The sequence below is a fragment of the Melitaea cinxia genome, chromosome 9, assembly GCF_905220565.1.
Source record: "Melitaea cinxia chromosome 9, ilMelCinx1.1, whole genome shotgun sequence".
Classification (NCBI taxonomy): Eukaryota; Metazoa; Arthropoda; class Insecta; order Lepidoptera; family Nymphalidae; genus Melitaea; species Melitaea cinxia.
The window spans coordinates 5395419-5410235 of NC_059402.1; the positions used below are offsets into that span (position 1 = coordinate 5395419).

Sequence of the window (14817 nt, forward strand, 5' to 3'; positions counted from 1 at the left end):
AAATGTAATTAAACCGGCTTTACGCTTTATGAAATATAAATTCAACAAGAGTTCCTATTGTTCGTCGTTTATGAAAGTCGAATACAGTATGCAAGTATTATAAAGACTATTCATATTTTAGTATGTAACTATATTTGAGTACTAATCAAGCCAAAGCTGCTAAGGTAAATTATTATACTGATACATAGGAAGTGATATCCAGTGAGGTTAATATTCGACTGAGGCATCCTTAAATTTCTGTCCAGTACTTTGTTTTACTATAGCAGTCAGTTACGAACTCCAGCCACCACGCTATACTATGCTTTGAGCTAAACGACCCGCTCCAGCTTTGCATGGGTGCAATGCTGATACTCAATACAAAATAAATATAAAACTAAATAAATATACCACATGCGTAAAAAATTTTGTTTACTTATGACACCACATTAGAAACCTCTAAAACTATCAGTGTTCCTCTACTATATTATGCATGTGTTATACATATAAACCTTCCTCTGGAATCACTCTATTTACTGGAGAAAATCGCATCAAAATCAGTTGCGTAGTTTAAAAAATCTACGCATACAGACAGCGGGAAGCGACTTTGTTTCATAATATGTAGTGATATTATACTTGTAACTGGTTTTTTACAATACGTTTCAAATAGTTTTACAGCGTTAAGTAAACTTATTTAAAAGTCAAGCAATGTAATAACTCAAGCAACCTCATGAGTATATGAAATTAATAATAATAATAATAATAATAATATTCTTCATTGTACACCATTAAAAAATACAAACAAAAGTAGTATAATTAGAGGAAGATGTACAAAGGCGGTCTTATCGCTAAAAGAGCGATTTCTTCCAGACAACCTTTGGGTATAGGACAGCGCATAGAAAAGCGGTTAGGAAGTGTACAAATAATTGTTATAGAAATTAGAATATATCACAATAGATTATAAAATTATACAATTAATTAAAAATAAACTGAGGTAGGGCACAGCAGGAAATATTCTGCCCAAAATTTGGAGCAGCCCAACCGGGGAAGTACCTCGACTTTAAGAAGATCACAGTAAATACTGCTTTGAGGCAGTGTTATGTTCCTGTGGTGAGTAAGGTGACCAGAGCTCCTGGGGGGATTAGGGGTAGAGTCTGCAACACGCTTGCCATGCTTGTAGTGTTGCAGGCGACTATAGACTACGGTAATCATTTACCATCAGGTGAGTTGTACGCTTGTTTGCCGACCTAGTTTATAAAAAAAAAACTACCAACCATCATAATATGCCGTTATCTTTATTAAACGAGTAAGGTTATTGAAAAGGTATTTTAGTAATGCGATTACTTAGAATTTCTCTGATAATAAGTATATTTATTTATTTATATATTATGTTCTTATTTTAATATGTGTTCAATAAATCTTTACGTACGATAAAGATACGTAATTATCGTACTTTCAGATCCAAAACTGTACAGTGACTGTAAAAGGTCAATACTTAATGTTTTTCAAAAAAATGTCAGATGTCAAGCTACTGTAATAGCTTAATTCATTTTAAATATTTTTTATTTTACAATATTTTAAAAATATATGCTGCTCAACGATAAAGGAACATGGGGCAAAAATTCTTAGATAATACTCGTATACAAAACGTAACAATATCACAGAACAAGCTAAATTCTTAAGCTTTACCCAGATATAATAAAAATAAAAAGGACTACAAATAAATTTAAATAAATTTTCTAAATATTTTTATTTAAATATAAAAAAAACCAAAACCAACGAATCTAAATAATCAAAAACCTATTTACCTTGAACGTAATAAATTCGTTGACATTTACAATCTGTCAGTTAAATCTTTATCCTGATTTTAATTAAATAGCAAACAAAAGTAAAGAAGCGTACATAATGTTCTTTCATATTTATTAATTTAAATAAAACAGACATCAGTGTATCATTTCTCAATTTTATCGTAATAAATAACCCATCATTTTGCCAAGTGTTAACCCTATATTTTTTATATAATTAAGCACATAAAACGTAAATAATCAATCTATATATAGCTTGATATGGACTTTTAGCCTTTATTTACAGTAAAAAACATGTCATTTTCTGTGTAAGATGCATTCCTTTGCTAAAACAATTTACCTTAGAAATAAATCTTGTAAACACGATATGTAAATACTTGTAAATACGATTTTTTTCCATGTAGGAGAAGGACTGTAGCTAAAGCTAGCTTGTAGCTGCTTCCACTGCGGGTTGGCGGATATGTTCTCTACTATGAGTAAAGTCACTATCAAGTATTTATGATAACAACCGGGACCGATGGCTTAACGTGCTCCGAGGCACGGTGGAGAGACCCGCAAAGACAGACATTCAAATCGGAAAGAAATATTTGTACAAATCAAATATCAATCTAGAGCAGGAATTGAACCAAGAAACTGTCGGTGTTTTAAAAACTGCTAGCACCACTGCACCAGAGTGGTTAACAAACTAATAATTATCAACCATTAATTCATTTGTTTCGTCAGTGTTTCATGACCACACTTAGTAAAAGAACTACTTAGCACATAACTATTTCATCTATGTGTGTATAAGAAAAAAATATTTCAAACGTAATAAAAAAAAATAATGTTACATAATACGAAATTAGAAACGCATTATGTGATTCGTTTTACATTTAAAATATTATGTAAGCAAACCATATTCGAAAAAAAAAAATGTTTTTATAAAAATTTAAACTATGAACAGACCTTTTGATATGACGTATGAGGCCGCTTGAGCAATTCGATGACGATTCTAAACTTGCGGCTCACTCGCTGTGAGCCTTGCTTCCTAGAGAGGAGGTGTGTGTAGTGTATGTGACTTAACAGTGATAGTGATGAGTGATCGAGTGGAACAGATGCTGTTAAATGAGAGTTCGTTACAGAAAACGAATCGTAACGACAGTGTCAAACGAAATAACCGGCACGTTCTAATCAACGTACCGGATTCAGATCACAATGGATGGTGGGTGTCTTTTGTAATACGAATCTGGATCGTTCGGAGAGTAAATTGGAAGGTTTTGTTTTACAACAAACTTTCGCTATTTTTAAGATCGAATAATTTAAATTAAGAAAAGTATAAAATTTCCTTTCGTGCCAAAGTTTTTTTTATGTAACTCGATTTATTTTCAAAGACAGTATGCTCCGTAAAGGCTTTATCGTATAAAGTAATTTTATAAATCTTAAAAAAATATTTCAAGATTCCTTATCATATGCAAGCATGTCTGTAGACTAAAAAATGAGATAAAACTTTCTACTTATCGTTCTATAAACAATACATAATTTTAATGTTTACGTTTTCATTACTTTGGGCGTTTTTTGCAGTTCCTTTAAATAAGTAGATAAAAGTAGGTTTGGTAGGTTTAAATAACTAGGTACATTTTGAGATTTAAGGGTGCAGTTAGGTTCTATGAATTACTTATGTATTCCAAATTACAAACTACATATCCGTTGGTGAGTTTTTTTAATGGTATCCATAATAAAGAGATTTAATCTATTTATATAGGTACATATGTATGTATTGTTGTATGTTTATATATGTATGTATCTATGCTAGTAGTGTGTGTATTTTATTATGTAGGTATATGTTTTATCTGCGATTTTTCTTCTTCTATTCCTCTGTTCTTTTATTCCTGCACAAGGTACTTTGGCCCGCGTTCAAATCATCTCTCACTACCATAGGTTGACTGGTAGAACTCTCTTTTGGGGATAAGTCCGACCTTGCAAAGTGCGTATATAATGACTACTATAACATTGTTTAGTGCAATAATGAATGTATATATAGATCTATTTCTAAATTAAAACAGAGAGACATTCCAAGTTTCATTACAATCTGTTCAGTAGATTTTGCGTGAAAGAGTAACAAACGTCCATCCATCCTTTCAAAATTTCGCATTTATAATATTAATAATAATAAAAAAACGCTTCACAGTAGGACTTCTGTGTCAGGGGTCCGGAAATACACATAATACTTACACAAGCACAAACGACCAGACCACAGCAAATATCTGTATGGCCAGTACAAATGTTTGTCATGTGTTAACGTTTGTAAAACCAGACCACAACAAACATCTATACAGTCGATACAAATGTTTGTCATGAGCGGGAACGAATCCGCGGCCGCAAGCGCAACAGTCAATCAGTGTTGTGACCGCTGCGCCAACGCGTCGTCAAAATTAATTTAAATTAATAGAACATAAGTATCGGGGACAAGGGACTTTTCAAGTGTATAACGATTATTCAATGCTATCATATTTTTTTGTCATAAATTGTAAGAAGTATGAAGTTTTAATAATAATTAATTAGTATGATGATTATGTACGTAGACTAGACATTTTTACCTAAACGGCTGTTACCTAAGGTAAACAATAAGTAATAAGTTAGGTCAGCACCTTAAGAACCAACTAGCTGATATAGGTACATACATTTTTTGTAAAAAAGGTACATATAAGGAATACATTACATACATACATTACATACAAGGATATATTAGGTACATCCAAACTCGGGGTTAGAATCGAACCCACATTCCCCAAAATAAGAAGCAACGTCTCAACAAATAACGTATGATCTTCCACCTTTATCATTATTTCATGAAGAATAAAATAACATAAAATTATCTCTAAACTCAAGATCGCTCGACCACAATCTTCGACGTTTTTAATTATTTACCTTGAGCCGTCTGCTTTTTTGCACTTTGATGAACAATGACAATAATATATAATTGTTTATATGCTACTAGTAAATAACGTATTTATTTTTCACACACCAGATTTATTTTTTAATCGAAAATTAGTTCTCGTCATGTGATCAAGATCTAACGAATAGGTAATTCTAATTTAAACGTATATTTATACTACATACGTTGTATTACTTGTCGATGTACATTGAAGTCGGTTTTTTTTTCGTTTGCGGGCAAACACAATTATTTAAAATTTTGTCTGTCTGTATCTTAATTTTAATAAAGTAACAGAAAAGTAATGAAAAGTTAATAAATTTTTCCCTTACGCTCATGCGACGTTAGCGAAAGGCCACATATCTTGACTAAGATGTAGATTTTGAGTAGTTAAGGCTTGTAGAGTTAGAAGCTTAACTCTACTTGAGATATGATAACTTTTAAGAGTGCGAGTCATGTCATGGTCTCTTCTTGGCAAAATTTTACATGACAATGTTTTAACCGATTTCAAAAAGGAATTTCTTAATTCGAGTGTATTTTTTATGTGTCTATCTAAAATATATATACAACCTACGAATCTATATTTAGACTTTTATAAAGAAAATGATAAGAATGTATTTATGAACCTATGTAGTAAACAACCTCTTTTTTATTTGAAAATCTAATAGATATTAGTACATGTTAGATGTGAACTTATTTTACCAGTAAATATATAATTTGCTGCATATAATAAATACATAATATAATAAAACTACATTACATTTTTTATCAAACTATATTGTACAAAAATTATACATGCATGCTTTTTACAAAAAAACTTGCTTTATATTAATTCACCTTGAAATGATTTGGCATATAATTTTTTTTTTTTTTTTACAGAAAATATTGCAAGGAAAAACTCGAATTTTAAACTTTTAGCATTTAATCTTTATATTAAGGAAAATATGTATTGAAATTAAATAGACCATTTTATAAAAGAGTTTCTTATAGTAGTATCAGTAGTAATTTTATAAAACACTAGCTGTGCCCGCGACTTCCTTCGCGTGGAATTAAAAAAAATTGTTATTGTTCAGTTCGCAGTTATAAAATAAAAATAAAATCTAAAATAAAAGTAGCCTAAGTTACTCCTTATCCATCAGCCGCCAGTGAAAGTGACGTCAAAACCAGTCTAGTCGTGTCAGAGATTAACCAGAACAAAAAGACAGATAGACAGGCAAAAATTGTAAAAAATATTATTTTGGTATACGTGTTTACATCATATAGATTTACTAAAAAGCGGTTATTTTAATATTACAAACAGACACTCCAATTCTATCTATTTCTATAGATGAATAAATAAAGTTCGCTTTCTACAACATCTTTATCTTAGGATTAATAAGTTTGATTTCTAAATTTAAAAAAATCACACTAACACTCATAAGAGTCAAGCAGGAACCATAAACGTCACCGTCTTAAATATCACTTATAGCTTAAATATATAATTGCAACTTAGTACGAGAGTATTGATTTATTTTAGTTTTTAGCCGACTGCAAAAAAAGAAAGAGGTTCCTGGTTCTCAATTCTCAATTGTATTTTTTATGTTTGTTACCTCATAACTTTTACTGGGTGTACCGATTTTTATGATTCTTTTGTGTTATCTCTAATGACTACCAACGTTAGTTTATTTTTCAAAATATATGGCAAGACGTTTTTTTTCTTTTCTTAGCAAACATTATCATTGATAGTGATGTTATTACATTACATACGTATTACCTACTTTAACACACATTCCATTAGTGTTGTTTAATTCTACTACTCCTGTTAATTTTTACACAGCAAAATATTTTATATACAAAATAAATATTATAAAATAATCACGTTTCAAAAATATTTTGAATAATTTTAGACTTTTTTTTAATAGTGTAACTAAATTTATAAAGCGCCATCTATCTGGAATATAGGTAAACGCTCACTCCATAAAGAACCAGCGTAAACAGCTGTTTTTCGTATCGATTTTTAACATATCCGCAAGCAAGTTCACTGCATTTGACCTGCACTTACGTATTTGACACGGACAGATCTCTATTAAAACATTTATTTACTAACTATCGTTCAAACAAAAAAGTAAAAATACGGACTGAATGGAAGTTCTACCAAGATCGTAGTTTTAGGTTATGTTGTTATTGTGGTCGGTCGAACTGTCAGGTGGTGTGATAAGAACAAAAACATGGAGCATTCGATACAAAATGGTCTGCATCGCCGACATTTCATAAGTACACATGTTGAAGGTACATCATATCCTACGGATACCATCAGACTGGTATCACCACTTAACAGATTCGCTATATTACAAGGGAATTTCAGATATGACGATGATTACCCCGAAAAGTGAGTAGCTGTGATGCTTACTCAATGTCATCATTTTTACAAGTAAATTCTCTAATATTTATATGAGTGTTAAAGATATTTCAAAATTTATAGTTTATATTTTATGTACCTATAGAATTTGTATAACTTAACATTTGTGTTTGGTAATTGAGAAGTATCAGTATATATCTTGAAACAGTACCATTCTTCTAACAAAAAGTTAAATACTGTAACTTTGAATGTAATTTTTACTCACTGCAACAACAACATAGCAATTTCATAACTATACTAAAATCAAAAATTGCTATTTAAAAGGAATCGCCCAAGCGGCTTAAAATGACAATAATATAAACAATATTTTAAATTTATTTCTTCAGTTAATGGATTTATATTTAGTATATGTAAAATTATTTTGGGTACTTATTAATAACATTTACGATTTATACAAATAAATAAAGCGATTGAACGTAAAATATACATTATTTACATATATAGGATTAAGTATACCAAATATAATTGTGTTTGCTCGCAAACGAAAAAAAAACGACTTCAATTACATCGACGAGTAATACAACGTAGATCGACGAAAAAATAGTCAAGTAACTACGCGTTATCAAAGATTACTCAAAAAGTAGTTATCAGATCTCAATAAAATTTATATTTGATCACATGACAAACATCAGCTTTCGATTAAATTAAAAATTATTAAAATCGGTACACCCAGTAAAAAGTTATTGCGGATTTTCAAGAAGTTCTCTCGATTTCTCTGGGATCCCATCATCAGATCCTAGTTTCCTTATCATGGTACTAAACTAGAGATATCTTCTTTCCAACAAAAAAAGAATTATCAAAATCGGTACACCCAGTAAAAAGTTATGCGGTATAATACAACGTAGGTCGACGAAAAAAGCGTCAAGTAAAAACGCATTATTAGATATAGCTCGAAAAGTAGTTGTTAGATCTCAAATAAATTTAAATGGGACCAATTGACAAACACCACCTTTCGATTAAAAAAAAAATTGTCGAAGTCGGTCCACACGGTAAAGTTCTGATGTAACATACATTTAAAAAAAAATACAGTCGAATTGAGAACCTCCTCCTTTTTTGAAAGTCGGTTAAAAATATCAAAATAATCATAGAAATCTATGAACTCGGTCCTTTTAAACAAACTATTATTAACAGGTAATAAGTTAAGGTCGTAATAACTATAATATCATAGTCACGATTGAAAAACATAATTATAACTAATACTTACTACATATTGACTTTTCTAGAAATCGAAGCTACTACACGTTTTAAACGTATTCTGTTAATTACTACTCGTCGATAGATGGAGCTGTATCGCTAAAATATTTATATTATTTAATCAGTTCAACTTACAATTATTCATGTGTATTAAAAATAAACAATCGGAAGTAAAATATAAGTCACCTGATAGCCGATACTTTTTAGGTATCTCGAGGTTTATGATTTCTGCATCACAATATGCGCTTCTAAGTAAAACATATTAATAATATATATATAAAATATTATATATTTAATAAACTTAGAGCCTGCTTCACTCATTGCGAATAAATTTTCAGATAGTTGCCCAATGTTGCATTAGCATTGCCATATTTAGTATCTAGAAAAGTGCAGTTTATCTGTGATATTTTGTGATAATTTATTAATATCTTATGTGTGAGATAAATTTCATCAACAGGAGGTGAAACAGATTATTAATTTATTCTTTTTTTCTCTTACTTTCTAACGTTAAATCAATTTTTTAATACTACAGACCGGTAATCCTGAGCAATCTCTGTAAGATCAGACAAACAATATCTAGATTACTGTAATGACTATAACAGAAAAGAATATGTCTAAGCTTAAGAATATATATATATATATATATATATGTGTGTGTGTGTGTGTGTGTGTGTGTGTGTGTGTGTGTGTGTGTGTAAAAAAATCCTTATTAATATATGAAACCCATTTATTTATGTTTTCTTTTGTTTCAGGCCGTATGGACTGAGAACTAAGCTAATAATAATAGGAATAATAATTGTGGTATCAGCGTTATGTGGTTACTTTATTGGTAGAGCAGATTATAATGCACAGAAACTGCCAACGCCTTTGGATCCCATTGATCATCTACCACCATCACCGTCGAGGCTCCACATATTTAAGAGAGCAGCGGTTTGCACAGATGCTCCACAGTGTTCGGAGATAGGCAGGTATGATGTAACGCAGCATAATAATGTTTAATTGCCAAATATACTCGTTTTTGCATGTTTTGTTAAGCGTGAAAGCACATTCAAAATTAAAATTAATTCAAACCGATTTTGATAATTCTTTTTTTGTTGGAAAGGAGATATCCCAGTATAGTACCATTATAAGAGAACCAGGATCTGATGATGGAATCGCAGAGAAATCGAGGAAAACCCTCGAAAAATTGTAGTGATGACTAGTACGTTTGTTAATTTTTTTCGTCTACTTACGTTGTATTACTTTTCGATGTAATCGAAGTCGGTTTTTTTCGTTTTGCGAGCAAATACAATTATTGTATTTCAAAATATATGTAGCAACATAATAGAAATGAATTTTAATTTCCGTTAAACTTAGTTTTTCTTCAAACATTACCATTATTATCAAATTAATGAATACACATTCATTAATGGTATGCATTTTATATGATAGTATACTAATAGAATATATAACAGAATAGAATATATGATAGTATACTAATAGAATATATAACAGAATAGAATATATGATAGTATACTAATAGAATATATAATAGAATAGAATGCATTAGAAAATGCTTAATAGTCAAAGGAACTAATTAAAAGTACTAACACATTTAATAATCACCAAATACTTTTGATAAATTCTTGTGATACAATTAGAACAAAACACCGAGTTGAAAGCAAAATTCACTTAAAACATATCTATCTATAATAATAAATGGAGAGCTGGTGTTTTTATTCAATAATACTAAAGAAAACTACTGAACCGATTAGAACAATACTTATACCATAAGATGCAGCGTGTTTTGGAGAAAAATTTAGTATATGATATTATGTTGGTGATCGTGTAAAAAATATGAACGGACAGAGGTCGCTATTTGTTATTTAAAAAGATAAAAATAAAAATAAATAATAGTATAAATTAGTGTACATTTATATTTTTTAATTTATTTATATTTCTTAGGTCTTGGGCAAAGGATTATTCTCTAGTTTAGACTATAGTGTTGTTACACAAATTTGTATAGAAAGTTTTTTTGTATGTTACGATTGACAATATACTACAATAAACTACTTTGTAACCGTACGTTTGACTCCTGTGTTAATTTAGTAAGCGATTCTCTTTAAATTTATACATGCATATGAAAGTTTACAAATATTAAAATACAATTGTGAGTAAATTGAGAGAACATCAGGATGCAAGGATAATAGAAAAGACCTATAATGAGTGATTGAGGAAACCCTACTGAAAATTCCAAATAAAAACCGATGATTTGTACTGGAAGTTATTCTATACTATTGTGTGTTTGAAACTGGGATTCCAAAATTTTCATTCAATTTTTATCTGTTTTTATCTGGGCTATCTGGATTTCAGACAGATCGATATGGGCCATCTGGATCCATTTGGAATTTTCAGCAGCGAAGTAAAATTTAAAATCAAGTAGGAACTTACTGCACAAAGCATAAATATTATAATAAAGTATTATTCGTTTTATATAAGTAGAAAATTATATAGAAATGAAGTAGATTTTACTACGACCCTGACATTTTTTTACAGCTATATTATATAGTCGTTATATCCATAGATATTAAAACATGTGGTAAACAATTTTCATGTTAAAGTAAATTTTAATGGAAACGTAAATTTTAGTACCTAATAGTTTTTATATTACATTTAAGATACCGCATTCAGCCTGTAATATCCCGCTGCTGGGTATAGGCCTCTTTTTCCATGCAGGAGAAGGGTTGTAGCTATCTACCATGCTGCTCCACTGCAGGTTGACGGATATGTTCCATATTATTAGTAACCATCGCTATCAGGTATTTCTGATAACAACCGGGACCGACGGCTTACCGTGCTAGAGAAGAGACCCACAAAGACAGACATTCAAATCGAAAAGAAATATTTGTACACATCAAATATCAATCCAGAGCGGGAATTGAACCAAAAAACTGTCGGTGTCTTAACAACTACTAAGCACCACTGCACCAGAGCGGTTGTTACATTTGAGATGGTTAACGTCAAATTAAGTTTTATTTATTTCACCACTCACGAATTAATATAAAATAGTCCCTGTTACAGTTTGAATAGTATTTAACTTAGTAATGCTACTCATAAATAGATGGCGCTGTTAAGCAAAATGGCGTAATCTTAACACGAGTGTTCTTAACTTTTTTACATACATAGACAAAGGTTATGTTAGTGTTATTTACAAACACTACTTTTATGTAGTTTAAGCATCCTTTTGTAGAATTATACCGTCATATCTTAAATGAAATACAACATATAACGATACAAGTTTGCCCTTAATGTTAATAGGATGATTTTATTATTTTAACCTATATTATAATTGGATATGTTATTGAAAGCCGTTGTTACTTGTTACACATCGTTGTGTTTAGACACACACATCAACTCCGTTTAACTGTGTTAGTAACTAATGTTGCCAATGCATGTTTATTCTACTATACTATATATAAAATCATCATAATTCTAAACTAGAATTTAACAAAATAGCTGATAGATACTTTTTAAAGATACGATTTATAAGTACGTAATATATTTCTGTAAATTATTATATCTGTGTCTTAAATTCAATAGTGAGATGTAACCAACCATGCCACACTAAAATATGGCCCCAGAATGCTATTTTACGTTATGTATAAAAAATAAAAATATATTTCCTATGTAGTAAGACAGTGTAGTGTGACTAATAGAAATGCGTACAGACCATAACATGTAGGCTAATTTGATATACATCGGTAATATAATTAAACAAATTAATTTAGTCGGCAAGTAGTTGTTTCTATAAAATTTTGTTATGGTACCCCAAACCGGCTTACTCACACATTGAACGATTTTATATATAAGCAACATCCTTCATAATCGGGTCGCTGCTCATTTTCTAACCAATCACGTTTCGAGAACTTTATCGACGCGCATGCGGTTACTGACGTGTTGGCCACTGGCTATATAAGCGACTTCCAAGGCGTCTCGTCAAACATTCGTAAAACAAAATTTCAAGTGACAACGTCACCTCGATAATTAAGTGTATTTCTTTGTGAAGCATTACTAGTCATAAATATGTCTGAGGCTTTCTTTGATGAGTACGATTACTACAATTTCGACCACGACAAGCACATTTTCTCCGGACACAGCGGCAAACAGCGTACTAAAAAGGAAGTAAACGAACACACCAACCATTTCGATCCATCCGGTCATTCGAGAAAGATCGTTACCAAGTTGATCAATACAGAGAACAATAAGAAGGCGAACAAGCATTAAATGGGTTTCTAGATAACAAACGACTATGGCTTGTAAACGGAACGTCGATTTAATGCCGAGCGAACGGAGGACATTATGGCGGATACCCGAAGAAAGCACGGGTCGCTCGTCACTGGGATCAGTGGAACAGCCGAGGTGGTTTTTGCTGACGCAGGGCTTCTACTACGCTCACTATAATGGAAGATCGCGCTTGCGAAGCCGCCGTGCTTCGAAGCCGCTCCGATGTAAACCGGGGTGAATCTATTTTAAACAACACCGTTCCAATGACTGATCTCAATTCTACTCTGGGCTTGTTGTAAAGCTCACAATCGCTGTGTTACTAATTTCTAGATAGATTATGTTATGTTATTGTATCGTTTCGTGGTACGTGTATAACTGTAATAATTTAAGCTAAATAAATTAAAAAAATTAACGAATGGAATTTTATTATTATTTGTTTACAAAGCGGAAAGCCAGTTACGAGGTTATTGGCTTGCTGTATACATATCATTTGTAAGCTATGTGCGAATGGCGATGTAAAAATATTGTTTATATACAAAAACAACCTTGAGTAAGGCAGACCGGACTGACTCACTGACGACCTTCAATAGGTATTATCAATTCTATATGCCAGTTCTTTTGCGTCTTAAATTAATACTGCTACCGTAAATGTTTTGTTTTCTTTTTTATTACAGAAACATTAATATAGGAACTAACTAAAACTTAATTTTATATAAATAAAGTAATTATTACGATTTATAATAAGTAGGAGTACTGACAATTTACGTGGTGTAAAGGTAAAAGGAGATAAGTCAAAAATATGAAAAATGAAATTTTTGCACCATTGTTGGTACAAAATATTAATTTCCCATGGCAAAAGGGAGTTAAATCATTAGTGACTTATATTAGTATAGTGAACATAAAATAGGCGAATTACAATTTTTCTAACAAATCACATGATTAGTTTTCTTATTAATTGCTCATTGTGAATAGTTTAAAGAATTGTAGTATAATTATTAGACTGTTAATTCCTATATTAATACTTATCGATTCAAGATTTAATCAATTTAATAGGAATATAATTATTTATAATTATGTAACCATTATCCAATTACACAATCATGTTTTGCGTTGCTTATAAATAATGAATTCAGTAATTAACACGTTGGATGCCATGACGGACACCATATGTCCGACAGCATACTTTCGCCGGGGGCCACACCAATAAATCGAGAATCGTCAAAAAATTGTTAAGGTGTTTTTCTCCAAATATTGTCAGCGAAAACCTCAAAAATAATGGGCAACTGACGGAAACAGTGATTTACCCATTATTTTCCAAGATCTCAAGTGGCAGATACCAGCTATAACATTTTTGGAGAAAAGCCTATAAATTCAAAGTGTTTTCGATTTTTTTTTTGTGCTATGTGGCCTTATTGCACTGTGAGGCCGCGCGGGTCACTTGCCTTAGTAAAAACAGTCGAAACACTGTCCGTCGGCTCCCTAGAGGCTTCTGAAGTGATCGAGGGCATGCGGACACATGGTGTCTGACGCGGCCTCTTGGACCCAATATAATGGCAGTCACATGGTGTCCGTCGCGGCCCACTGAACTAAACATGGTTTTTGGTCTGGCGTTCAACGTGTTAAGAAAGGAATTTAGTAGTTAGGTTTTTTATTTATTTTTTTAAAAGTAGAAATTTTACAAATAGCCACGAATGCAATTTTTATATTAAATAGTATCTAATGTTTTTATATATTTGAGTATTGTAGGAAATATTATTTATGTATCTTTATCATTTCTGAAAAACTACCCTATTATTTATAATTTATTTTTACCATTATAGGATTAAAGAGTGATCTGTATGAGGCTCTTTGCTCGTGGTTATGGGGGCTCTCTGCCTCTATTCTGACAGTCTGATTTTTAAACTAATTAGGTCCGCGGTGTCTTCGCGACACCAGTTGATTTTTAAACGGTTTTATTTAGCTCACCCCGTTTGTTTTTTTATTTTTTCTTTATTTATTCTTGGGTCAAATTTAGTAATTCAAATTTCACCCTCTTCCTGTCAACCGATTAATCTGAAATTTTGTATACACTTTGGATTTTGGTGACAATACAATTATGTTTATTCATTATCATTATAAATTCAAGATGGCCGCCGCTACAAAATGGCGGATAATTTATGTTTTATTAATCCCATCAATATGGGTATCAAATGAAAGGGCTCAACAAGCAGAATACAATATACTATAAAAAATTGAAATCCAAGATGGCGGCCGCTACAAAATGGCGGATA

At 31.2% G+C, this 14817-nt stretch overlaps 2 protein-coding genes across 2 annotated transcripts in view; both read left to right on the top strand.

The window, feature by feature from the left end:
- The first annotated feature begins 6899 nt into the window (after window positions 1–6899).
- LOC123656466 (glutathione hydrolase 1 proenzyme-like) overlaps window positions 6900–14817 on the top strand; it is a 35936-nt gene continuing 28018 nt past the window's right edge. The window contains exons 1-2 of the mRNA XM_045592145.1: window positions 6900–7060; window positions 9037–9252. Coding sequence (XP_045448101.1) covers window positions 6900–7060; window positions 9037–9252 — 377 coding nt within the window. The remainder of the gene's footprint in view (window positions 7061–9036; window positions 9253–14817) is intronic.
- LOC123656467 (nuclear protein 1) lies at window positions 12147–13481 on the top strand. The gene has a single exon (XM_045592146.1). It carries the CDS (start codon window positions 12347–12349, stop codon window positions 12545–12547), a length of 201 nt encoding a protein of 66 aa, XP_045448102.1. The 5' UTR covers window positions 12147–12346; the 3' UTR covers window positions 12548–13481.

Excerpts from the sequence above, each read along its gene's own strand:
- LOC123656467 (XM_045592146.1), top strand. The coding sequence starts at position 12,347 with ATGTCTGAGGCTTTCTTTGATGAGTACGATTACTACAATTTCGACCAC.